Raw genomic sequence first — 27124 nt, forward strand, 5'->3', positions numbered from 1 at the left:
GCTCTAAATAAGCGGGATGACATCACGAGAGGGCAAGTCGCTTCGTCCTCTAATAGTTAGCGCTGTGAAGTAGGTCTACTGGAGTAGAATGACAATTAAGCCGTTGTTTCTCTTGGGAAGGGGGGAAGCAGTCACGGTGTCGTTGCTCAGAGAGAGAGAGAGAGAGAGAGAGAGAGAGAGAGAGAGAGAGAGAGAGAGAGAGAGAGAGATCCGTTATTTTCAAAGTAAGGTGGCTTAGTAACGCGTGGTGGCCGATGGCCGCAGGCTAGTGGTGACGGTGCGGCTCGGCCAACCGGAAGTGTTGATCCCCTGGTTGCGAGCATCCCGGCTCGTCCTCCCACTGCTCGATGCTGGAGATGGGGGTACGGGGTTAATTAAGAGGACAGGCCCTCATGACGTGAGTGAGCATGCAAAGAGAGTAACGCACCACGATGCCGTCTTCTATCGGAGTGGGGACTAGCGCTGCGATACATTGTCCTCGAGGACTGTGTGTATGACTGCGTACGCCAGGACAGTGTTCATAACGCGTTCTGCGTTCTCGGCGATGCTTTCGAAGGACGGATTAGCCTGAGCGCGTCTTCTCGTCTCTCCTGCAGGTAGGCCCAGTGCCGACAAGCCCCCGTACCGGCCGACGACGATGGCGCAGCAGCCCCGGGAGAAGCGGCGCTCGCTGCTCCGCTGGCTGGTGTCGAGGTCTCGAGACCGGAAGCCCCCGGCCACGTCCTCCGCCGCGGCCTCGGTGCCGCTGGCCGCGCTGCCCAAGTCGCACACGTACTCGGGCGCCTGCTGCAAGCCGCTGTCCTCCCGCCGGACCCAGCGGTCGCTGAGCGTGTGCGACGTGCTCGGGGGCCCCGCGATGGCCGACCACCTGCAGCAGCAGAAGCTGGCGGATTCGCGGGTCGGGGCAGGGGGAGAGCCCCAGAGGCCGCTGCTCGCGCTGTGCCGCCTCTGCCTGGCCGTGGTGCCGTCGTCGGCGCTGTACAGGATGTCCCGCTGCGGATGCTACTTCTGCCTGCAGGTGCGTTAAGTGTCTTTTCCTTTTCGAGGGACGTAGTCTGTCACTGGCTCGGATAGGAGCTCGCGAGCATCTCGGGTAAACGAACCATCTGGTGGGAAAATCTGGGGCGCAGTTTTGAGTTGGGTAAGACACAGGGTTGGGATTTAGAAAGCAAACATTAGACGAAGAACGGCATGAAAAAAGCTGGATAAAAAAGGGGAGGAAAAAAAGCTGTGATGAGCTATAGTGAACCAATACGCGCTGTTGGTGAATAAGGCCGATAATCCTACGTATTTAATAAGGACGTGACTAGGCGGTGGAGTATACGTAAACAGCTTCTGACCGTATGTGTGAGGCGAAATTTGGTGGATTCATTGTGACGTGGCTGTAACTGGCTCTCTGAGTTGTGGTATCTCGTGTTGTGGTATCTAGCGTCGTGCACAGGCGCGACGCGCATGGATAAGTTTGTGCTAAGAGCTTACTCAAACAATCCAGCGCTTCGCGACAAGCGAAAGGTGAAAAAAGAACCTCGGTGATATGTTTTTCCGGGGACTGCGGAGACGCATTATCCGGGAAGACGAATTATCCTACCATATTCTTAACTAAAGAAGTTAGTAAACCCGAGCCTTCACAACCACCTGGCTGCTGGAAAACTCAATAACCGGTAGCTTGTACCGGCGAGGTACTACTTAGTTCTTCATGAATATCTTCTGGTTTCGTCCATGGAATTGCGGCAACCTGCTTAACTTCGAAGGTCAATTGAGTGTAGAGTGTTTGACCGTATGAGTACTCCTTTTACTCCTGAAAGGTAATGAGGGAACTCGTATAGCGCATTGAGCGGGGTACGTCTTTCAGTCCCCCGTATGCAGTAGGTTAGCCTAAGCGGGTTACATTCAGGAATATGCTCATTCGGTAACTCAGATGGAATAGCGCGACGAAATTGCCTTCGCCCACTTCGTAGAAAGCAGCCGGTGCCACGGCCATTTGTAAAAAAAGACTCCGCCTGTCTTTGACTTCGTGTACGGCAATGTTTGTACCGTATGTCTGCCTAAACGTTAATGATGGGCGTCGGTTGAGCTCTTCAAGACATGTGACATTACGAAGAAAAAAAAAACCCCTGGCTTGTTGTGCTTTATTACTGTTCATTCTCCTGCCCTGTCGGGGAACGCAGCTGCCGGTTTAAATATTGCGCGGGGAATTACCCGGGAATTCTTTCGAAATACCGCGCATCAAACGTGTAATTGCGCGTACAAAAATAATCAATGAGCGGGGAAAGGCTTTGAAACTTCCCCAAGCGTAGAAAGATCGCTGCCAAAGGTCGTTCTTTATTCTCTCCGCGCAATTCGTAGTTGGGAAAGCCTCGTTATATGATCGCGCCAGAAAAGGCGTGCGCGCGCCTTTTTCTTTTCTTTCTTTTTCCCCCCCCCCCGCTATCGCTGCTTGTTTCCACTTACAAAAGCCGAAGGGGAAATCCCTTTGAGACATTCGTCCTCCCGATACGGAAAAAGAAGCCTAGTCGGAACGCGGCGAGCGCAAGATGACGTTCGATACATTGCACCTTTTTTTGTATCGTCTGTTATGTGCACAGTACGGGTCGTATATACTTAGCGCATTTTAAATCCGATTCTCGGAGCGCAACGTCATCTCTTTAAACCAGCTTTGCGGTGGCGTCCAGTCAGCACACTTCAGACTGCCGCGTTCCAGAAAAACTAAGATAGCTAGGTCGTCTGGGTCATAGTTTCTTAGTAAGTATATTGTAAGAAACCGCCAACAGTCAGTGGCTTTTTTTTTTTTTTTTCGTTCGTACGCTGTTGCGAGCCGCACGAACTGCGTACTCATCGCGTAACGCCTAGAAGGCTCGGAGTGGATTAGGGCTACGGGTGTTTGCGCGTGAAAGGTGAGCGCGAGCAAAAGAAGCATTGAGATGATGACGAGATCATAGAGTTGTATGAAACTCTATGGACGAGATATGTGTGACTTCGTGGTACTAGATATATATTAATAGAAAGTTGTTCGATCGCGACAATAGAAGTACGTTGTGCGTAATCTCACAAATTATTCTCCGTCATCTCGAGGCAGAATTGTTTACGTTATCTCGAGATAAAACCTCCTGTTTCCTCGTCGGTAGGGGGGGGGAGATGGGAAAAGCCCCCCCCCCCTTTTCCCATCTCCCATCATCCCCTTTTCCCATCCCCCCTTTTCCCATTCCCATCATCTCGAGGCAGAATTGTTTACGTTATCTCGAGATAAAACCTCCTGTTTCCTCGTCGGTAGGGGGGGGAGATGGGAAACGGGCCCCCCCCCCCCTTTTCCCATCTCCCCCCCCCCTACCGACGAGGAAACAGGAGGTTTTATCTCGAGATAACGTAAACAATTCTGCCTCGAGATGACGGAGAATAATTTGTGAGATTACGCACAACGTACTTCTATTTTGCTTCTTGCTTTGCCGAGTACCAGTTTGGCCCACATAGTCTTTTATTAATAACCCCTGATCATCCGGCGAAGATCTCCCCTGAAAATTAGGCGAGCGTGTTTTTGCGGTCGTCAACGGGTTGTCTCGGGGAGGGAAACCCGCGGGAGCTTCCCACGCAGCGCTTCGTTGGCTCGATGGGGCGAAAAATACAACGCAGGGAGCGTCGCGTGAAAGTGCGCCTTTTCTTAGCGCGCCCGCGTTTGCGTCGGAATGGCGGCTATCAGTCATCGGTGAGATAATGGGGGCAAGGTCCGCGATCTTATCGGGGATTCCTGGAAACGCCCGGCCAAGCCGGCGGCGGCGGCGGCTGTGCAAATTTGCCTTGACGGCGTACTTACCGGCGCGTTCAAACGGCCAGATATATTTGTGTTGGCAAAGAACAGCCGGACTTCCATACAGACGATCGGTTGCAATCAGAGTATTAACGTACAGGGGCGGTATTCTCATAACTGTCCCTTTTAAAAACGTCCCTTTTAAGTCCCTTTCATCGTGACGTACTTTCGGTTAAGCAGTGGGCATTGACAGCATCGATGGTTGGCAGTAGGTTTGTTGCGTTGCGTTACGTCACTTCCGGTTGTTTGCTTTTAACCAATCAGGGCTCGCCAAAAGGGACAATTTTGAAAGGGGCGCAAAAGGTACAAAACTCGAGAATACCGCCCCAAGTCTTCTCGCAATGTTTTAGAATGAAGGTACTTTTTTTCAGTTTTGATGGCGGCAACTTTTTTCTCGGCGAACGTTCGGCTAGTCGGTGGATCGAAACGATTCTGCGCGAATGTAAAGCACGTACTGCAGCGCATGCGCATTACGCCGGCTGCGCTTTGTCTTTTTTTTGTATTTTCTGGTTATTTAATTACCAGAAAATGGAAGAACTATTTAGCATCATGGCCGATGAATGTGGCTTTTACTGGTAGAAGAATGCGAAACTTGTATTCTTTTGAGTAATAAAAGTGAAGCGAAATGGTTCGCGTGTTGATCAGTTGATGTGCATGCTTGTGCACCAAATTTCCACTTCTGTAAACTATTTAAAGAGTGCATATAGTGCTAAACGAAGTGTGACCATTTGCAGTCATCGTAGCTTACACAACTATTACGGTTCCTCGCAAGGTACCACAACCATCAACTGCATTATAATAATTGCACATAACTGTGTGCTCCTAATTGTTTGCCACACTGCTGTAACAACGGTTCCATTTCTGCGTGTTTCAGTGCACACGACAGTACCTGAGTGTCAGCATTCGTGACGGCAATGCGTACATACCGTGCCCGGATGGCAAGTGCCCCACTGGTGGTGTCTTCGAGTCTTCAGAGGTGCGATTCCGTTTAGTTTTTTTCCAATTTACAGTACGAACGCAGGTACTTTCTTGCATTTATGTACTGACATGACGCCCTTCTTTTCCTCAGATTGAAAAGCTTGTCGAGAGGGATGTCTTGGATCTCTACCTGCGTTGCAAGCTGAACAGAGGTACGTGACTTTAACTATACACCAGGAATAAATCTGTGCTACTATGAGCCCCACTGATGATACTTTACCACGGGTGTCAGTCCAAATTTAAATCCGGTGCACTGCTGACACGCAGTTAGTCCTGCAAACCTGTTTAATGTTCCGGCATTATATGCACCGCTTGTGATCGCCCACTTAGATGTCGTCATATATGCCCTGGTATTATGAATCCTTCCTTAACTCGAGCCTCCAATGGAGAAGATCATTGAAAGCGATTTTACCATGAATAAGCATTTCGGAATCCTCCCCTCCGTCGAGTGGAGGGAGCAGATGGAGTGGAGGAGGGACTCAGAATACGGCCCATAGTCAGCTGAGCAAATGCATTGGCGATCAAGTGAGCGAGTGTATAAATTAAAAGGACACTTGCGATTCTGATTAAAGTTGAGCGGCACTGCAAATGTTCTATCGTGTCTCGCGCAGATGTGGAGATGGACCCCAACCAGACTTGGTGCCCCGGCCCGGGCTGTGAGAGCATCTGCCGTGTCCTGCCGCCATTACGGCAGTGCCAAGCATCACCCGTCCACTGTTCCAAGGTACAACCACAGTTCCAAGCCAGTGTAGTGTGTTTGTCGCATGCCGATGTGTAGGTGTAAAGTCTTTGAGTGGAAGCGTGGTTTTGTTATCCTGGAATATGTAACGTACATCTGCCATCAGGCAAACATTTGTCAGTGGGAATCATAGTTGTTGGCAAGGGGGTGCAAAAGGGGCACTGCCCCCCCCCCCCCCCCCAAGCCTCACCAAAACAAATGCCCCTTCCCCTTGCCCTCTCCCCTTGCAATGCAAAAGGTTTGCCCCCCCTCAAGACAGAATCCTGCCAACGCCCATGGTGATGTACGCTGGTGTGCATGTCACAAAATTCTAGTTGTTATCCCTTCATTCTAAACTTTATCCTGATCGACAAGCCCTGCATTGTGGCACACTCCAAATAAGAATGTCTTTCCACATTTCGAACTTTGCGCATCACCTAGCGGTCATATCAACTCCTCCCGGCCTGCCGTACTTTTTTTAGATTGAGCCCTTTCACCTTGTGCTCAGTTCCCATGATCTTTCCACATTTCGAACTTTGCGCATCACCTAGCGGTCATATCAACTCCTCCCGGCCTGCCGTACTTTTTTTAGATTGAGCCCTTTCACCTTGTGCTCAGTTCCCATGATTATCTGCGCGTTATCATCTCAGAATTGTAAAAAGCGCCAAGGTTAAGCGTCGTCACCTTCGTGCTTGTTTGCAGTGCAAGCTGACCTTCTGCTCGTCGTGCAAGGAACGCTGGCATGCGTACCAATCCTGTGACGAGTTCCGGAGACAGTTCTCTGATGATGAGCTGTGAGTATTGTCATTGTTTGTTTGTCAACCTTGCAAGTAATGATCACTCATAGCGCACAACAGGAGATTGACAATACAGTGGCCAGGTATCTCAGCTAAATGCTTTGCTCGACAGCTGGTGACCATTGGTAGTATTTAGTGGGCAGACAGCCTCACAGTGGCGCCCTGTGCTCCGCACCTGTTTTATGGAATCCTTGACAATGGTGCGCTATCAAGGGAAAAAAAAATGTTATTTTTATTCTACTAGCATTACTGGACTTGCTGTCAGAGACTTTGGATGTCCCCGCCTGCAACTACATCCTGAATAGCAAGCGAGATCATAATTGTTTTTCGTAGCCGCTATGTTTGCAAGCAAAAAATGCCGCCACTCTGACACTTCAATCAAACGTCATTCTTTCCCAACTGCCTACACTGAAACCTTCTGTAATGCTGGCAGCATTAACATAGCCTAGATAGTTGCAAAGATCTAAAAACCTGTTACTTCTTGCCACGAACAGCAGTATGGTTTAATAACTTAGCTTGTCCCGACATTGTAATCAACGCATGTAAAACTGTTAGCAGTGCACCGACTGAGCGCTGTGCCTGTGTGTGCAGGGCCAACCTGCCCGGAGAGGAGTCTGGGCTGATCAAGCGCTGCCCCCGGTGCCGCATCCCGATTGAGCGGGACGAGGGCTGCGCACAGATGATGTGCAAGCGCTGCCGGCACGTCTTCTGCTGGTACTGCCTCGCCTCCCTCGATGTGAGTGGCCGCCGTGGTGTAGTGCAGTTTGTTTCTTCTTCTCTGTCTTCACCCCTTCCCCATTCACTCTCAGCCTCGGTACCCGAGATCGGTACCACACAGGAAGCAATATTGCCTGAAAAACAGCGTGGGAAACTTGGACAAAGTAGAAGACAGCCACAAGAGCTGACAAACAATTAGTTTGCTCGTAAGCACCTGTGGTTGTCTTCTACTTCATTCAAGTTTCCGTCACTGTTTTTTTCAAGCGGTAATGTGTACCCAACTAGCCCAACGCCATGGTTTAGTAATGTTACCAGGGGGACGAAATTTGCATGTGACCAGACTGCAAATAAAATTCGCTTTATCTTAGAAAGTTGTATCTTTGCATTGGCTTGAAGGCCAACTGCTGCAAAATTTTGCTCTAGGGTGTTTTCACGGGAGGTCGGACAGCCGGAGCTTCAACGTGGGATTTAGGTGAAATGTACTTTATACGCGTCCAATTTCAACAAAGCATGCTCACCGCAATGTTTATTTAATGATTTTCTCTTTGTACCATCCATTTTTTGCCTACATTGCGGTTATAAGCTTTTTACAAACCACTTGGGTATGTCACCGCAATACTGCTAACAAGACCAAATTTGGCGCTGCAAAACAGCAAAAATAGTGCAACATGTTTTTAATGTCAGGGATAGAGAAAAACCTTGGCTTTAATTTGTGAAAGTTTTTAAAAAATTAAAGATAGCCTTCTTTTTTTTTTTTTTTTTCAGTTGGCTTTTTAAATATATGAAAATGCATTACCTTGGTGCAGTACAGGCCTTTTTTCATGTTGAAGTTTCTTGACCACATAAACTAAAATTGGTGTGAAGATTGATCAAGGATAGAAGAAATACTGAAAAATTTCAACTACCCAGCTTGCTTAGATTCCGAGAAAAAAAAAAAAAAAAAAAGCCCCACATTTCAGCAATTTTAAAAATTTTTTCCAATTTCGATACTTTTTTAAAAGAATTCGCTCTGCAAGCCAAACACAAATGCGTTAAATCGTTCGAAAGTATGCAAGGTGTTTAGAAGAAAAAAAACCGTCACGCTGTAAAAACTTGTTTTACAGCGTGACGGTGACAGTTTCCACCTTTCTGCACCAGTGACCCAAGCCAGCTTTGGGAATTTTTTTGAGAAAGGGAGAAATTTTTTCCCAGAAATAATGTCGCATGTGCTTTGCCCTGTGCATAAGGAGCTATATATAAAATGTTTGTCAAAATTAAAGATGTTGACTGGACACGCCTGTCTGATCTCTTTTGAAAACACCGCTTAGCTAAATTAATTCGGAACATGCTATAAATACCACTGAGGCAACAGGGACATGAAAAGTAGCTCTATAGCGGGTAGTGCTGCACCCTCTGCGAGATTCCGTTCCCTCGTAAATACAAGCCCGGCGTTTCCTGTGCGCACCCAGCAGCATCTTTTGCTTCTCTTGCAACACTCCTCCTGCTCTTTTACGCAACTGCTAAAAAAAGCTCCGCTGTTCTGCCTCAATACTCTAGGGATAGAACCGTGAGTTTGAGAACAAATGCTCCAGGTTTGAGCCCCAGCGAAGCTGAATTTTTTTTTCTTGTTACTCGTAATTTTTTTAGTGTTACCATTTTTTAGTATTGCTTTATTATTTTATTTATTTTACGATTTTTTTTTTTCCCTGAATGAGGATGGTTTGGTATCTTTCAGGTCGGTTTAGAGGTGGGGCGCGGCATATCAACACATTTCATTAACATTGTGCTTCGCATCGGAGGTGCTGGGCTTGTACCTATCTCCACACGCCTGCCAGTGTAGTGCACCGCCAAACATGAATTGGCGTGGCCAAAATTTGTGCCCATTTCCCAATTTTGGTTTTAAAATCTAAAAAAAAAAAATCATTTAAACATCGCTTGCAACACATTGATGCAGATTTCAGGCGTCATCGTTTACAACCTTCAGTCTTCTTGCTCAGACAATCCAAAAATGGCATTTTTAAGAGCAAAATTGAGGCATAGTTGAAGAGGGCCTTTAGGAAAGCATTGCCAACATCATAACATTACAAATGGTGCAATGGGTGACAAGTGAGAAGGGGGCTGAGTTAAGTGGTTGATGGCTGACTGAGCTTGGCATCTGCCTCTTCCTTCCCCAGGATGACTTCCTCCTGCGGCATTACGACAAGGGGCCCTGCAAGAACAAGCTGGGCCACTCGCGGGCATCGGTCGTCTGGCACAGGACACAGGCAAGTACTCGTATTAGGCACGCGTAGTTCCTTCCTGTGCCCTTTGCAATTCTTTGCTTAGCATGACTTGGCAAAACAAAATGCACTTAAAGGGGCCATGCAGACAAAATACAAGTTTGTTTTATTCGAAAGATTTCGTTTTTTCTAGTGCCCCCAGCGCTTGTCCGGCAGCAAACGATGCCGTATTCGCTGAGAAATTGTTCAATGTAGGTTAAAATTTTGAATCTCCCACCAAATCCAATGTTTTCGTGACGTCTGCCATGGAGTCATGCGGGCGGGTATTCAAATGAACTTCCAGTGCGTCATTAGGCTCTGCAGCCTCTTCGATTCCCAGCCACGGCGGAGGCTTTTCTGATGGAGGCGAAAAGCAAAAACGCCCGTGTGTACGAGATTTCGGTGCACGTTAAAGATCCCCAGGTGGTCAAAATTAATCCGCAGCCCTCCACTACGGCGCGCCTCATCGCCTGTGTTGCATCGGCGCGTTAAACCCTACAATCAATCAATCAATCAATCTCTGCAGCCTTGCTTACCATCAGTCCTCCCAGATGGCGCCACCATAGTCAGCCGCAGACCGTTGTCCACCGTTGCTTTGTTTTTGACCGTATTTGTACCTGGCTTGTTTTTGTTACATAGACAGTAATCGTTTCGTGAAACATGGGGTATGCTTGACAAACAGGCTCGCGTAAGACGTCACGTATGCCAATCGGCCAGTGTTGTCTAAGACAACTCCGGCGGACTGCTGCACAGCTAAGACAAGCGTAATGCGCCCAGTACCAACAGCAGTGTGCATCGGTACTTTTATATTTACGTGTATTTTTTCGTAACATTCATTGTTTACCCCACCATTCTTACTGCTGTAAGATGAATATACAATACATTTAAGTGCAGATAGCTCGTTCGCAAGCTTATAAGCCGTGCCTAATTTGCGTTTGCTTTTGCCAGTCTCAGCCAATCCCACAGCAGGGCTTATGACATCATAGGTTTAGTTGCGGGAATTGAGCTAGTGGGTCGCATGGCCATTCCCTTTTTTCCTAATTGTATAGCTTATTTGAGTGAAGTGTGCGTTAAAAGTGGTGTCAGTATGATTCTAACGAGGCAATCTTTTGGATGAACCAACTTTTGTTGTTTTGTCTGCATGGCCCCTCGAAATTTTAGTTTTGATATCCAACGCTGGAATGTCATTGCATGCAGTGCTGGTCCGGGGTATAGTGGATCCTAGTATATTCCATGTTTTAGACCAGTGGAATTCTTCCTTTTTGGTGATGATTATGGGGTTTAACATGCCGATGCAACGAAGGCGATGAGGCGCACCGTAGTGGAGGGCTCTGGATTAATTTCGACCACCTGGGAATCTTTAATGTGTGCCGAAATCTCACACACTGGCGTTTTCACTCGTGTGTCAATATTTAATATTTAAATTATTTTTTTGCCACGTGTGCAGCTCCAAATTTCCCAAAGTCTTGCATAATGCATATTGTCTGTGCACTGCAAATAGTACAAGTAAGGCTTGGAACTTTGCTAGTTTTAATGCTTTTAACAAAATATATTTGCTACTAGCTTGCCTCCTGGCTGTGCAGTGCTGTGGAGGGTATATTATTGTGGCTCTTCAGTGTTGCAAGACCATTGTTCCTCATAGTAAAGGGGAACCGGGCAGAAGTTCAGTAGTCTTTCTCTTGTACCTTTCCTAAAAACGCTGATTTCTTCAATTCTCGTTACACTGGAGAAGTGAATATCCCACATTACGCAGTACGATGCGAACGCAAATACACATGAGGGCATTTTTGAAAGTACACATCAAACCCACACCCCCTGAAATGAAATCTCAACCTTGCCACGGTAAACACAAGCTAGCCATTCACTCTAACCCTGCCATTTCTCCACTGTTTGTCATTACAGGTTGTTGGCATCTTTGCTGGGTTCGGATTCCTGCTTCTGCTGGCCTCACCGCTTCTGCTGTTAGCAGCACCGTGCCTGCTGTGCTGCCGATGCAGCGGCTGCCAACGCTGCCTCGACCCCGAGCCCGCCACCCTCTGAGCCGGATTTGAAGCCGGATTTGAAGCCGGACCTCGAGCCAGACTCTGACCCGGATTCCCACCACCGGGCTTTAAAGCCGGAAGGAAGGCGTCTTCGTGCGGCCGAAGGCATTTGCCGCTGCACGGCAGAACAGCGGAGAGCAATGCTCTGCGGGCACCTTTCTGGCGGAATCCAGAAGGCTGGAAGGAAAAGCGGCGTCCAGCACATCACGACGCGCTTTGTGTTTCAAGTCTACTCAAGACCGCAGTGAATGACAGAGTGCTAAATCACCAAGCAAACAGTATTACAGACACTTCATGGTGGTGTATACGCAGTGGATCACTGGCTGGCTTTCATGCAGTTCTCCGCTACCGCACGTATCCATTTGTAGAGCGAAGTACGTTGAATGCTTTTCGCTCCGGGTACTTTTCGAAAGCTGAGCCAGCATGTTTCCGTGCTTTGGGAAGAATCGTGCACTACGAATGTTACACAGAAGGCGTTGGACCAGTGAGTTGATATGCGTCGACTGTTGGTGCATGGGCATTGTGACGCCTTCTACTCTCGAACCGATGAGTTGTGGAGCTTTGGTAGTTCAAAGTCTAGTATAGCTGCTGCTCTGTTCACGTTTCTTTGTATATGAAGGCTGAGCTAAGCAGTCCACAAAATAGCCCGGTGAAATTTCAAATGCCTTGTCTGCTTTCGCTGCGCCTAAAATGATGGCTGTGTAATCGAAACTTGTGTTAGACAACTTTGGAATGTGCAGGACTTTGTTGCTGGGATTAAAGTTTGTTACGGTGTTGAACTTGCTCAAATTACCTTCCGCACAGCTGTGTGGGCAAGAAAAGCATCTCGCTCAACTGAAGCTGAAAGTAAATCGTTTGGGAGCGGCTTCGAAGCGGTCAAACGCTCTACTTTGACACGGCTTTGTACTTCAAAGCATCACATTTTAGAAAACAGTTGTGTCAGAGGTTTAGAAAGAACTCATTTGTTTAGCACACGTAGCCTGCTTGTTGCACAACCATGTTTGATCTGCTCAAACATGCACTACAAAGTTGTATTTTATAATCCACGTGATCACAGTGAAGCCAGAGCTCGGGAAAGTCACCTTCCTGGATTTGGAGATAACACTGAATCCGTCGTCGCCACATTTTTATTATGCACAAATTTTTTATAAATTGTGAGTGCTGCAGTTTTGGTCCATGACTTAGAATGGCTATAACTCGGCTGCTGTGAATCCCCACCTTCTGTAGTTGATTTTTGGGCTGCGGATACGAAATCCGCGTTACGTATACTCTGATCACAGGCTAGGTATGCTCCCATTAACCCCGCACTCGTGCAGCGCACGGATCATTAAAATGTGCGCCACCCATGCTGACGTAGTGAACGACAGCTGTGCTTAATGCTTTCCTGGCCTCTCGCTGTCAGTATGCCGAACAAAATGGGGCAGTACACTTTTCGCCGAAAAGTTGCTACCGGCCGCTTTCTTCAGAATTCCACTCGATGCCGTCCTTGTTGTTTCAGTGTTATGCAACTCAAGTATGCTATGGCTCGTTAGATTGCAATTGTTTCCATTGTATTTGTCAGCATCCACGGTAGAGCTGTCCTCTGCTAGCAACCCGCAGAGGCAAGTGCTACGATGCTGTAAACGTACCCTTGTCATTAGGCAAAAAAAGAGGCGACGTATATCTCTGCTAGTAGAGTAGTACGACTACCTCACAGCTCAAGGTTCCGTAGCACGTACAGTTGCAGGATAGAGACCTTTAGAGAAAGCCAAAGGGCGTCCCTCCTGTGTGGTGCTATGTTGTCCTGCAGAGAGTAAGCGATCGAAACAGCTAGGGAACAATGTACATAGCGTTGCGTTGCGTCAGTGGCTGCACTTGCTAGAATGCTAGCTTGAAACTGTCCAACCGGCGTCTTTATGTGGAGTACTTTTATTTTGTGCGCTGTATTTTCTTCATCACTGTGCACTGGCCGCAAACCTGAACTGTTTTACACGTGTGACTTTGTGGCTTCTATGGCACTACGGTATGGTGTCCAGGACTGTTTTCCTGCCCGGTTCTATTTTTTTTGTCTTGGCTGAACATGCCTTTCTCTCTCTGAAGAAAGAGATTGCCGGTGCACTTGTAAATAGACATGTATTCTTGTGACCTTGTAAATAGAGCAAAGCTCCCCTGGGGAGTGCAATGTTTGCTGGACACGGCAACTGTCACTGACGAAAATGTGCATGCAAAGTACACTTATTATCCTCTGTGATAGCTTTAAGAGCGGATTAGGTTCACTGCATTTGTGGGAGCCCTCAGGGGGGTGTACTTTCCCCTCTGCTTTTTAATCAGAATTTGTTTTGAAAAGCCTCAAGATTGTTTGACTTTCACTTAATTGATTGCATATTTGGGTGCCCTCAAGGGAGTGTACTTTCCCCGCCACTGTTCAACTGGCCTTTCCATTTCAGAAAAGCCTGGAGATTGTTAAACTTGCCGGTGTTTTTCTTATTCTCAATTTTGAGGGAAACAAGATTGGCTCCCCCCTGAAGGGAGATAATGGGAGTGCTCAGGAGGAGGAAAATCCTGGGGATGTCATTGAGCGTGTAAAGCACTGCTGCTTGTTTTCCTGATGCCTATGCAATGCACTGTGTTGTGAGCTGTACATACGTAGCTTGTTCTAAAAAAAATCAAAGTATGCAGGAGTCATATCAAAATATTTCAACCGCAGCACTAAGCTTTTTTTCCTGCACGCGAGTTTTGTTTGCCCAGCAACTCTGAGGAAACAGAGTCCCAAAATTTGTCAGTGCACTTGACAATATGTGCAATCCTGCATGTCATTGTCATGCTTTTTTATGATCAGACGAAATGAAGTAACATCACTGTGTGCTATTAATTGTCTGATCATTGATCAGGGAGTGAAATTGTTATAGACGGCAGGCAAAGCATTTTATCGCCGAGCAGATGTACAACCTTGTCGCAGTAAAGTTGCCTCTTGCTGCAATAGCTATCAAGTAAGACTCCCGAGACCTACATCACTGGTGTTGAAGTGCAGCGTCGAGAGTGTCTGGGCAGGTATCAAGCCGTCTTGTGTTGGCTTGTTCCTGTTTTCATTTGCTTGTTGGCTGCCACAGTGAAGGCAAACCATGTGGGGAGTGCTACCTAGTCTCGCAAGCTAGTCTCAACATAGTGGGGCCTTGTTTCCGCTCTGTGCATGTGAGAATAAAAACTGGGCCTTGTGACACACCTATTGGTCTTCCCCCGTGTCATTCCTTCATGCCATTTGGGTTGGCCAGTGCCGAGCATTGACCTCGGAGAATGGTTATTCCCTGCAACATCAGCCTTTCTTAGCATGCCGTACCACTATTTAAATGGGTACAAGAGTAGAATTAGACCCATCAGAGATTAGGGCTGCAATCTGCTTCTAACAATATATTGCTGTTCGTATAAAACTGCCAAGTAGAACGCTTGAGAACATGCATTGGTAATTCAACTTTGAGCAAATCTGCGACAAGTTTTAGTCTGAGAAATGCATGTATAATGCAGTGCTATATCGAACTACACACGTCATGGTGAATGGAGTTAATTTAAAGGGACCATAAAGACAACGTACAACTTTCCTTGATTAACAAGACTGGGCAGCTCAGTCAAATTTCAACAGAAAACCGACAAATTGGTGGATTGATGTGACACAGGCAAAGTAGCCATAAATGGGCAGTCTCGAAGAACCTGAAAGTTTAGAATTACTGGTGAAAGCTACCAAAACCTTCAGCGCAAGGTAGCAAAGGTTGGTTCCTGCTTTTGGACAGTGTAAGCGGTTAAAAATGGATGACAGCGAATTGTGCAGTGTATTTATGTCCTCCATAACACGACCATTTTAAGTGACTGGGAGCAGAAATTGAGAATTGTATGTTTGACTTACTTTTCCTAAATTACCATTTTACTAGCAGGCTTTCAAACATTGTTTCAGTAGGGTAAATCAACTACCCTTGTACTCCAACATGTGGATAGGTTAAGGGCACAGGGTAGGCCCTATACTTCCCATGCAGTTTTGGCCATTTTGAGGTACATTTTTCTCGGCATCTAATAAAGGTATCTACATAACGTATATCATTTTCTTTCAAATTTTGTGCCCTTTTAACTGTGCTAGAATTATAAACATCATTAAAGAATTCAGTTTTTTATATTTTTTTGTCTGTTATTACCTAAATTTTGGCATTATTTTAGTACTAAAAGTTGTGTAACAAAAAAACTGTTGCGTGCATATTTTCAATTCTAGTACAGCAGGTGTGACAAGTTGTGTAGATGACAGGGGAAAAAAAATCAGCTCGTTGTCATCGAAGATATAGGAAATAATGGTACCTATGTAATAAAACATTCAAAATGCTGGCTCATGCGTTGCTATCTCATGTAATGAAAGAAAAGCATCCAATGTTGCAATCATGAGAATGTGAAGCCCAAAAAAGATGTTTTTTCGTGCACGGCTTCGAAGGACAAATGTGGAAAGAACGTGCAACAGGGTCTTTGGATTGCCCTCGCTGGAAAATCAGCTATGCAATGGTTGCTAAGCAATTTCTTAATACAGCTGGTTCCAGAAAAGCGTTTTGATCTTGAACTAGAAGTTTTTTGATTAAAAAAAAATGACAATAAACCCCGAGAACATTCTTAAGAGGATGTGGGCACTTACTACTTGCTTACGGGAAAACTGCTTTTTAGCGAGAAATAAGAATTTTAAGGCAAGTGTGAATATGGAAAATGTGCACAATTGAACTTCCGTAATTGCAAAGAAAACAAAAAGTCATTTTTTCAAAATTTCGCCTTACCCTGTGCCCTTAACTAGCCAGTATGTTTGACCATGCAATATAATTTAGTCACCTTTCCAGACTGCCCACTAACCTCCATTCCTAGAAGTAATTGTTTTAAGCCTACCAAATATGAGAGAGAGAGAGAGAGAGAGAGAGAGAGAGAGAGCTCTTTATTAGAGGAAAGCAGAGAGGTCTGCCGGCATGTTAAAGCCGACATGCTACTCTGCGGGGTACGGGAGGAGGGAAAAAAAGTTGCAATAGGAAGAAAGGTGGAAGAGAGAGAAGAAAGGAGAAAATAAAAGAAGTGAAAAAAAAAGAGGAAGCGTGTGCGTTGGGGTCCGTCAGTGCAACACGTGAAAAGTCTATGGGCGGTTGTACAGTGCAAGAATGGTCAGCTCAGCGATGCCGATGTCATTGAGATATTCAAATAATGCGGTTAGCACTTTACGCTGAGAGGAGGGAGATGGCCATGGTCCCAGAAGTGCTTTTAAAGTCAAGGAACTGTGGTTGAGGCACTCGATCTTCTGTGCGAGGTTGTTTCTTGCTTGATAGTATGTAGGACACTCCAGTAAAATGTGCTCGACGGTTTCTGGTGAACCGCAGTTGTCACAATAGGGGTTCGAGGTTAGGCCAAGGCGATAGCGGTAGGTATGTGTTAGCGCCACGTTGAGACGTAAGCGATGGAGCAAATTCTCTAGCCGACGTGGAAGTCGCTCCGGTAACCTCAGTGCCAAAGTTGGGTCGACATGATGCAGGAATGGGTGCTGGTTTTCCGGGAGAGACCAGAAGGTGCTTCTTTCCCTGAAAACAAGCTCCTTTGCTAGCCTAGAGGCATCGTGCTTCATGAAGAAAATGTTCCTCACGTTCCGCAGTTGCAATCCTCTCTTGGCAGCCTCATCTGCTTTTTCATTGCCTATGATGCCGCAGTGGGCAGGGATCCACTGCAGTATCACGCGGTGTCCGGCGACACAAACTAGATGATTTAGGTAAGAGACATCGCGGGATATATGTTCGTGAATGCTGAAGCAGCTGGCATGTCGAAGAGTTTGCAGTGCTGCCTTCGAATCCATAAAGATTACCCACTGTGCTGGCTGCTGGCGGAGAATGTAGCGAAGTGCTTGTTTGATGGCATGAAGCTCAGCAGATGTAGATGATGTTGGGCGCTCAAGACGGTATGAGAGTGCTTGGCTGGTGGATGTAATGAAGAGCCCAGAAGAACTGCAGTAAGGCGTAGATGATCCATCAGTAAAAATGTGGGTCATACGAGAGTACTGGTCACTTATATGGGCAAGTGTTAGTTGAAGGAGGCATATCTGAGGCATAACTTTTTTTGATGTGAGTCCAGGTATGTTTAATTTTATGCATAGGGGTGATAGAGTCCAAGGCGGGAAATCAGATGGCATGAGTCGTCGTCGTTGGGTAGGTACAGAGATGTTTATAGTATTTAGAGTTTCTGCGAAACTCAAAATTTTGTTGCATCGTACAATACCTGCCAAGAACTTGGATTTTGCGTGCAGCCTATGCCTCAAGTATATTCGAAATGTTTCCTGCATTCTAATAATATCTAAAGGCAAGCAGCCAGCCTCTGCGACAGTGCCAACACACGATGAGCCCTTAGGAAGGCCGAGGCAGGTACGCAGGCAGTTATTTCTAGCCGCATTGAGTTGCTTTTTGCATGTGGGCGACAGCCGTTGCAGAACAGGCAGGCTGTAGCGCAGCAAGCTGTCTACATATGCTTTGCAGAGAAGCACCATGGATCTGCAGTCGCTGCCCCATCGACATCCAGCAAGGTATCCAATAACTTGTGCCACCGCAGAGACGAGTACGTAATCGCTCGACTTCCGGCGCCCATGATAGATTTCTATCTACGATGATCCCAAGGTATTTTTGGGTTCGTGCGTATTGCAGACGACCGCCAAGGATTAGAGGGTATTGTCTCATCCGCTTGCGGGTGAACGCCATGGCAACGCTTCTCTCGGAAGAAAGGCGGAGACCCTTGGACACAAGGTACGAAGACACATTGCTCAAAGCTTTCTGCAGCCGCTGTTGCATTGTACGACGCGACTTTGCCGCAAACCAAATGCAGATGTCATCCGCATAAAGTGTGACCTTGACGCCGGGAGGGAGCGCACGCTTTAGGTGGATAAGCGTAAGGTTGAATAATAGAAGTCTTAAAACGGCTCCTTGAGGCACTCCTTTCTGTATACTATGATGGGAAGTAGGGCCTTCTGGCGTGCACATAAAAATTTCACGTCCTTTGAGGTAGCTCGCAATCCAGGCGTACAGTCTTCCACCAAGACCAAGGACAGCTAAGGACTCTAGAATTGCAGTGTGCAAGACTGAATCAAATGCTGACTTTATGTCAAGAAATACTACTGTCGGTATGTGTCCGCTTTCTAGTTCTTCCAGTGAAGCGACGAGAGCGATTATGTTATCAATAGCAGATCTGTTTTCCCAAATATGAATTGCAATACACTCACATTTACTTCTGCGTTGACTACAATATCTCAATCTGCATCCACTCGCACAGCAACCAAAACACACCCAAGAATGTCCACCAGCGCTTTGAAATTGTAAAAACTTTATTGTCGGAGTTTGCCTTGTTTGCTGGCTTCGCTATGTACAAGAGCACACCGGTAAAAGGATGTGCACGTTCCGCATAAATAATTATCACGAGCGCACAGGGGTGGGAGAGGTCACTGCCGTCGCCCATTCAGAAATCTGCGTCCAACGTGAACACCTGGTCTTCCTTCTTGGCCATGACGCCCGCCTTCTGGTACTCGCCCACCTTCTTCTCGAAGAAGTTCGTCTTCCCCTCCAGCGAGATGTGCTCCATGAAGTCGAACGGGTTCTCAGAGTTGTACACCTGTGGGCAGAAAAAAAAGGGGGCCCAAGGTCAGCTCAAAGCCGCGCACACACTGGCCAGCCATCCAAACCATTCGTACTTTGACCACACAAGTTGTGTACTGTAGCCGAGTTATCGCAAATGCAAACTAAAAAAGAAAATCCTAATTTTGCAGGTTTTTCTGTGCCGAAACTACACCCAGGTTATCAGGTGCGCACCGAAGATGAGGGTGCCGTATTATTTTTGACCACCTGGGGATTTTAACGTGCGCCAAAATCTCGACACATCTCGATCTGAAAATCTGCCAGGAATCAAACTAGTGTCCTTGGGCTCAGTAGCAAATGTGTTCAACTGGAACTGATCACACGGACTATTACCAAGTTGATTTGTCCCCCAACGTTGAAAGCTTTGATGCCTGACACACTGTTTCCTGCAAAATTTGTCGCACAGGAAAGCTGATGCAAGCTAGCAAGGGGGCGACATACGAGGCCAATCATCCACATAGTTACTACAAAGTCCCATGCAAACGAGTGAAATAGTTTTGCAGATGCCACACATACTCAAGTAGACTGATTTGCCAACCACTCTAGGTAGAAAAGGTGCGAGTAAAGAGACTTGCCTTCTCGCATCCCAGCTCGATGAGCAGACGGTCGGCCACAAACTCGATGTAGCGCTTCATGAGCTCGCAGTTCATGCCGATGAGCGCGACGGGCAGTGCGTCAGTGAGGAACTCCTGCTCAATGATGACCGCGTCGCACACGATTTGCCGCACCCGCTCTGCAGATGGCTTGTGCACGAGGTGACTGAACATGAGGCACGCAAAGTCTGTGTGCAGACCCTGCGCAGGGATAGACAAAAACACAGCCATTAACCAAGGTTCATACTGGTTTATACAACAGGAACGATGCGCCAAGGTTACCGACTGGCATTAACCAGGAGTGGAATCCCGTTTTTTTCCAGTTTCACGTCTGTTTCGAGCAAGCCCCCAATTGCTGAAAGCAGTGAATCAGGTGCAAGACAGCATAAGCAAAGCAGGATGTTGCTTTTTATGCACGTCGTTGGCCGGAGGCCTTGCAAATTCAACGTTGCAACCCAAATTCAAGGGTATTCAAAAACCACCCTGCCTACTAGAAATCTAAATATAAGACCTTCAGAGGAAACAGGAAGCTAGGAATGATAAGAAATCGGCGAAAAGTCTGAGCACTGATGGAGCCAATGTTCCAACAAGGCAAGTCCCCTTGTCAAAATGACGGCTCCAGCGACATTTACGTCTATGTTTTCCATATTTGTTTGTTAGAGTTTAGCTAATAAGCAGTTCAGGCGAGTTACAAAATGCAAATGTTTTGTCGCTAAAAGAAATCAAGCGAACACTCACTCAGCCCTTACGTGGACTCGTGGTTCTTGTACGCTCAGTTAGAAGAAAAATTGAAGAAACACAAGAAACATTTTCAGGGGTCTGTAAAAATTCCACGACTCCCCCAAAATGGGCCCTTTAAAATTTCAAGGGTCTTCAAAAATCATGCATGAACCCTGAAAGGTACAATTTGTCACTGGAGAGGTTTGCAGAGGTGCTTGAGTCTGCACTTGGCATTGTAAACGTGAAAACTTGTGCCCACAGCTTGACCCTTGCAACAAGAATGGCAGTAAACAAGGGTTGAATAAGCGGGTGTAGCTTGCTGTTGCTGCCGCTGTGGGGACAATGCCACTGAGGCAACGTCCGGAATTTCATAGGCAGCAAATAGATGTCAGCTCTGCTCAGTTGTTAAGTTCCTCAGTCACGAATAAACAGGTACTCCGAAATGTCTTGCACAACCGTCCTCTCATCAAAGAATTCAGAAATACTGCCAGAATTTCCAATGCTCAAATTTCACCTTGCTCCAGGTACAAATATGACAATTCAGCTACAAAGGAATGCTCTCCCCACAACCTTACCCAGTTTGTTTTCCTTCTTATAATTCCAAAATACCACCAAAATTTTCAAAGCCCCAAGCACTTCCTCATGCACAAAGCTCTTGCTGTAGGCACACACACACATGCAACTTGGCAACCAAACAAATATGAAATAGTCAGCGAAGCAGCAAAAGTTCACTTATCCTCCGATGGAAACGCATTCCTTTCATTGCAACAAAAGCAGACTGCAACTAAAATATCGAGCCTCTTGGAAAGAGTTAGCCTTTTATAATAAAGCCCACCCAGCTCCAATCAACCCACGAATGGTGTTCCCTTACCAGAAAAAAATAGAGAGCAAGGAATATCGAAACACGTTCGAATTTTATGCTGCAGTGACGCATTATGGACGAGTCCTAAAAAACATGGTTATCATCAAGTAGACTGTGCATTAGCGTTTCAAGCGACACGAACAAAGTGAACTAGAGACCCCACAACAATTGTCCAGGCATGCCTTTTTGGCGGGGTGCTCAGGTCGGCAACCTTCAATCGCACAAACAAGATTCTGTGACACCCCAGAGAAATCGCCTGAAAGTACTTTAGAAGTTTTCTTTAACATCTCAATTATTTGTTGCAGTTTGCGATAAAATTGATCACTTGAGAGAGCCGTCCCTTTAATGAAGCAAACATGCCCCTAGTCTCATGGCGACTCACCTCGTCGCGGCTGATGAGCTCGTTGGAGAAGGTGAGACCCGGCATGAGTCCGCGCTTCTTGAGCCAGAATATGGAGGCGAAAGAGCCGGAGAAGAAGATGCCCTCGACGGCCGCAAAGGCCACCACGCGCTCCCCAAAGCTGGCGCTGCGGTTGCCAATCCACTGCAGCGCCCAGTCTGCCTTGCGCTTTATGCACGGCATGGTCTCGATGGCGTTGAACAGGCGCTCCCTGTCAACGCAGCGTGCAGTACAGGGACGCTTTAGATGCCGCCAACCAGATAGACTCAAGCCCACAATAGCAAACAAAGTGGCATGCTGAAGACCATAAAGTGACTGCATACAACGCCCGCAACGCTGGCATCAAATTATTCATCTTTTTTTACCAACAACCCACATTAGGTGGCCACTACTTGAGGCTGCATAGTCCACAGCCAAGGATTGCAAGCTGCCATCAGTGGCTGAAAACCGAGAATAAGAGAAGTTCCCCAAAGCTCACCTCTCGGCAGCGTCCTTGATGTAGGTGTCGATGAGAAGGCTGTACATTTCGGAGTGCACGTTCTCGATGGCCATCTGGAAGCCGTAGAAGCACCGTGCCTCTGTCACTTGCACCTCCTGGCTGAATCGCTCCACCTGCAAAAGGAAACAAACACATAAACATACGCACACCTGGAAGTAGTGGGGGGGGAGATAGAACAAGCAATCCATGTCCCAAGTTCTTTTTACTCAAGGTTCATTCAGGCTTGTGACGACTTATTTCAAGAGCCTTCAATGCCCCTCTGTGGATTTTCAAGAAGCACACTCTTAGAAATCTAAAACAGATCGATGGTAAGAGGTAGATGAATGGTTCATATGCGAGATCGTTGCAAGAAGGAAGAGTCGCAGGAGTCATTTTAACAAGGGGACCAGTGTCGAGACAAGACCCCTTGTCCCAGTGATGGCACCAGTGACATTTTCCTCTTCGACCATCTCGAATCATTACACAAGTAAAATGCTAGCTTTTACTTGTTAAAGGAGACCAAACAAGTTGCCCGCACACCCTCAGGCATTACACAGCTTTGCGTTCGTTTTATGCGCATTAAAAAAAATTTATTTTAAGCATTCCCAAAAGAAACGAACACCGCAAAAACAACGAAACAGACAGACAGCGTTTTTCTTTGCAAAGAGTTTCATCATTTTTGCACTGTTTTGAAAATCCACTACTCACCCAACCTTCCGTTATAGCAAGTTTTACAAATCTAACCCGTGTGAACCCTGAACAATAACATTTGCCTCAAAAAGTTTGCGGAGGTGCTCGAGACTGCACTTTGCAATGTTTGTACATACAGAAACTTGTGCCCACAGCTTGACCCTTGCAACGACAATGGCAGTAAACAAGGGTTGAATAAGCGGGTGAAACTTGCTGTCGCTGCCCCTGTGGGGACAATGCCACTGAGGCAACGTCCGGAATTTCGTAGGCAGCAAACATAGATGTCGACCGTGCTCAGTTGTACAGCTCCTAGACTATGCCTGAAGCAATGCCGTGAAACGAAAGGCGTTGAGAAGTTCCCCCTCCTCAAAGACCCGCATGAATCCTGTCACAGCACAGTGGTGCAACCCATTGCAGAATTCATACACCAGTTTCAAAACTCCATTTCAGAATAGAGGCAGCACAAGCCCTGCGATTTTTTGAAGCTGAAGGGCAAGTGTATTGGTGGGGCACTGAAGGGTCAAAAACTGAACTGTGCTTACCTTTTCATCATCATCAGCCTGTCTGCGCCCACTGCAGGGCAACGGCCTCTCCCATGGATCCGCAATTATCCCAGTCCTGTGCTAACTGCGACAAATTTATCCCCGCAAACTTCTTGATCTCATCTGCCCATCTAACTTTCTGCCGCCCCCTTCCACGCTAGCCTTCTCTAGGGATCCACTCTGTTACCCTTAATGACCAACGGTTATCTTGCCTTCGCATTACATGCCCTGCCCACGTCCATTTCTTGTTCTTAATTTCTACTAATATGTCCTTAACACGCTTTTGTTCCCTGACCCACTCCACTCTCTTCTTGACCCTTAACGTTACACCTAGAATCTTCCGTTCCATTGCCGCTGAGTCGTCCTCAATTTAAGTTGAACCCTTTTAGTGAGCCTCTAAGTTTCTGCCCAGTAGGTGAGTACCGGTAATATGCAGCTGTTATACACTTTCCTCTTCAGGGACAATGGTAGGCTACCATTTATTAAAAAACTTAATAAAACGAAGCTTGCTTTTCAAATTAGGAAACATTAGATTAGGTAATGCTCCCTTATGTTTTCACGACTTTCTTTTATGGTTCACGGCAGCTTCCGCAAGCACTTCAGTGCTACTTCTACTTACTGCCCGCAGATGGCAGGCCAGTCAAATTGCCTCCAGCACAGGGGGTCTCAACCGCAGACCAACTTTTTACACACGGGGCCTATGGGTCGTTTCCCAACTGGTGCGCAGTGAGCAACCCCGGCCAGTTTGCGCATACACACCAAGTTCTCATTGACGATGCCGTCGCTGGCAGCGAAGAAGGCGAGGATGTGGGAGATGAAATGCCGCTCCTCGGGTTTCAGGGAGTCCCAGTGGGGAAGGTCCTTGGCCAGGTCGACCTCCTCCACCGTCCAGAAGGACGCCTCCGCCTTCTTGTACATGCGCCAGATGTCCTCGTACTCGATGGGGAACATGACGAACCGGCGGGGGTTCTCCCGCAGAAGGGGCTCATCTTCCACACCGGTCGGCCGCCGCGCTGGCGAGGACGGCGACTGCGCCTGAAAGCGAGTGCGTGGTATGGCCAGGTTAGAAATCTCCTTCGTGCGTGCATAAAGCCATCCAGTCCATACCCCTGGTACAAAAGTGCTACAGGTCTGATCCCCAGCTTACATCCCTAAAAAATCCCTAGTGTGTCATCACATGTCGCAAGTGTGTCGACTTGAGTTCAGACCATTGAACAGTACCACAAGCAACGGTCTAGAAAAGCCATCCTGAATAGTATACCACTTGGGGTTTTTAAGCAGTAAAGAATGATGAAGTTTGTGTGAAATTAAAGTACAAGAAGCTGTAGCTGGCCAAGCACATTTGGCAGGCAATGCTTCAGAAGAGCAGCTTGTGACTGTTTTTGCACGTTAATTCATATGCGCTGCTGCTGAAAAAAAAAAAAAAAAAACTGGGAGGAGATAATTAGGAGGCAGTCCAGGCTATTTAACAAGAGACGACAGGCAGATGGAAAATACAAAGAAGGAGGGGGGGGGGGGGGGGGGGGGGGGGGGGCTAATAAACGCGTCTTACGGATTGAGCACTCATCAGAAGCTTTATCTTTTATTTGCCACGCACGTAACTGTTGGCGTAAACAAATTGCCGCAAGCTCTCAGCCTGCCGCGTAGTATGTCGCACGCAGGCTTTTTCATAAAAGCCGTTTCGACGACTGACGCAAGATTGAGGACAACGCGGTGCTGCATTTTTTTTTTTTCGCTATGTATACCTGCGAGTCGACAGTTTTAACAAGTGACCCGGATAACCTTCGCCGTGTATGACCACAACTTTAGCATGCTGAAACAGCGAAAGCTGACAAAAAAAAAAAAAAAGGATAAGAGCTTCAGGGTACAGCACGTACGAATACTTGGCGCGCGAGTTTTAATGGTTGAAAACGACCAGCATTTATGTCTGGTCCCAGTTAGAAAAAAAAAGGCGTACTCACTTTCTTCTCAACCTTGGCGGTGGTGGTAATGGTGCCCTCGGGTGCCTGCAAACAAAGCCAAATACACTGGTCACAGCACTGCACCGAGCACGCGGAAGGTCTCCGAAACCTAAAATAGGCACACATTTCGCAATTTTCGCGCTTGTTTCGGGCACAACACAGTTCCTTACCGTCCACCGGAAAAAAATTAGGCGGGTACTGGCACACCCAGGTTTGATCACACGAGCGGGAAACCGCGCGGTCCAACCAGATTGAAGAGAAAAATTTCGCGTCCCATAAAACCTTTGCTGCGGTGGCTGCGGTCAAATACAAATGGTGCTTTAAAATGAACGGTCGTCTGCGTGTTTCACTCGCCCCTTCGCAACAGCTGTCCCACCACCCACTGATACAACTGGCTGATGCGAATTGTGCTACTATATAAATGTTCGGTGATGCAGCAGTTTCGATTAATCGTAATTTATACGATACTTGCAACGTTTATTTAAAAAAAAAAACTTTCTATGGAGCGCTAGGAAGAACGCTCAGGCCTGTACCTCCCGCCACTTTTGGCGGGAGAATCAGGCGGGCCACCCGGATAACAGGAAACCGCGCTGCTTGCTCAAATCGAAATACTGTTACGAACAAGGCAATAACGCAAAATTATTGGCACATACAGCCGAGGAAACTTGTGTTCAAAGGAATTACGAAACAATTTCATAGAAAGCCCACGAAACCGCTGTTGCATGAAGCCCCCTAGTAACTCGGCATTACGAGACTAATTGGGACACTATTGATCCCGACAAGTGTTCCCTCAAGGCCAAAATCAATGCGTGACGCGGGCACCGGACGTTCGTGAGCCCGTACGTGATACGAAATTGAAATTAGGCCCAGACTTGGCGCGCGCGGGGCTTCTGCGCATCACTACGGTCGGCAGCAAAGGGTTAAAAGTCCGCAAAATAAAAGCAACCCCTGCGTGTAATTGAGTTGCGCGCCTGGAACTCACGTGATTTTCCTTGTCCCGGGTCGTGTTCTTCAGATTGTTGAGCACATTCAAGTCCCGCGTAGCCAAAGACATCGTGGTGGAGATGTATGATGAGGAACCGTACGTTAGCAGAAACCGCTCGCGAGTGTGCGTCTTCGCGCCAAGACTCAGCTTTTTCCCTCCATTGAACGAACCGTCCAATGAGATCGCGACTTCATGGGTACGTAGTAACGACGTCGCAGCCAATCACCGACGGCCAAAATAGCGCGTTTTCGCATTTAGCGCTAAGTTAATAGTATTTGATTGCTTAAACTTACAAACAGCATTAAATACTAAATAATACATTCAAAAGCAAGATGTTTGGAGGTTTTATTGCGTTTTTTTGCGGAAAAGAGGTCGCCACATGTCCGACAGCTGGGGAAGTGGGCGGGGACAGACGCGTCGAAAAATGCGGACAAGTCTGGTCATGCAGGCTGCATGCAGGAGTGCGTGCATGTGTTTGTGCGTTCGTAACGCTGCGGATGCAGCAGCCCGCACGATCGCTCACAGACGGCGATCTTTCTGTATTTGCTTTTTGCTCCCGTGCGTCGCTCGATCGCGTATCAACGGGCTGGCGTCTGCGAAGACAAAGAAAACAACGGGTTAGGAAAATCCGGGTTCGTAGCCGTTAAATTTTTACGAAGGCGGTTGCTTCTATGTTTTAAACCCGAATGTTGCGATAGCTTTTTGCGCGGGCTGGCATTAGAGTAGGCACGTATTTACGAGCGCATTGCGAATAATGAATACGAGCAGTCTTCGAAAATTTCGGGCAGAAGCAAGAACAGTGGCCCGGAGTTTTTCTAACTTGGGAGCGTTACAAGTTTATGCTTCGGAAACGTCGGTTTGTGCAGATTTCACCCTTTTCCGCCGTGATTGTTTTGTTGCTGTTAGAAATTGTATTTTTGTAACACGACGCCTCAAATAAATTCACTAGCGAG

The 27124-nt window shown here is 47.1% G+C and overlaps 2 protein-coding genes across 2 annotated transcripts in view; one reads left to right on the forward strand and one right to left on the reverse strand.

Annotated features, from left to right (window-relative positions):
- The window catches only part of LOC144159239 (putative E3 ubiquitin-protein ligase RNF144A-A), a 33852-nt gene extending 19358 nt beyond the window's left edge, over positions 1-14494 (forward strand). The window contains exons 2-9 of the mRNA XM_077690607.1: positions 597-1018; positions 4677-4778; positions 4872-4932; positions 5392-5504; positions 6201-6292; positions 6887-7031; positions 9166-9255; positions 11152-14494. Coding sequence (XP_077546733.1) covers positions 638-1018; positions 4677-4778; positions 4872-4932; positions 5392-5504; positions 6201-6292; positions 6887-7031; positions 9166-9255; positions 11152-11289 — 1122 coding nt within the window. The 5' untranslated portion in view covers positions 597-637 and the 3' untranslated portion in view covers positions 11290-14494. The remainder of the gene's footprint in view (positions 1-596; positions 1019-4676; positions 4779-4871; positions 4933-5391; positions 5505-6200; positions 6293-6886; positions 7032-9165; positions 9256-11151) is intronic.
- A 4121-nt stretch (positions 14495-18615) lies between these two features.
- On the reverse strand, positions 18616-26328 carry Rnrs (ribonucleoside-diphosphate reductase subunit M2). Its single transcript, XM_077690611.1, has 7 exons — positions 26169-26328; positions 25187-25231; positions 23985-24260; positions 21994-22127; positions 21498-21726; positions 19516-19734; positions 18616-18917 (listed from the first exon to the last, which is right to left on the reverse strand). Exons 1-7 carry the CDS (start codon positions 26238-26240, stop codon positions 18765-18767), a joined length of 1128 nt encoding a protein of 375 aa, XP_077546737.1. The 5' UTR covers positions 26241-26328; the 3' UTR covers positions 18616-18764.
- Between the last annotated feature and the right edge of the window lie 796 nt (positions 26329-27124).

Source organism: Haemaphysalis longicornis, unplaced genomic scaffold (assembly GCF_048455015.1).
Source record: "Haemaphysalis longicornis isolate Haplotype H1 unplaced genomic scaffold, Haemaphysalis longicornis Haplotype H1 scaffold_10, whole genome shotgun sequence".
NCBI lineage: Eukaryota > Metazoa > Arthropoda > Arachnida > Ixodida > Ixodidae > Haemaphysalis > Haemaphysalis longicornis.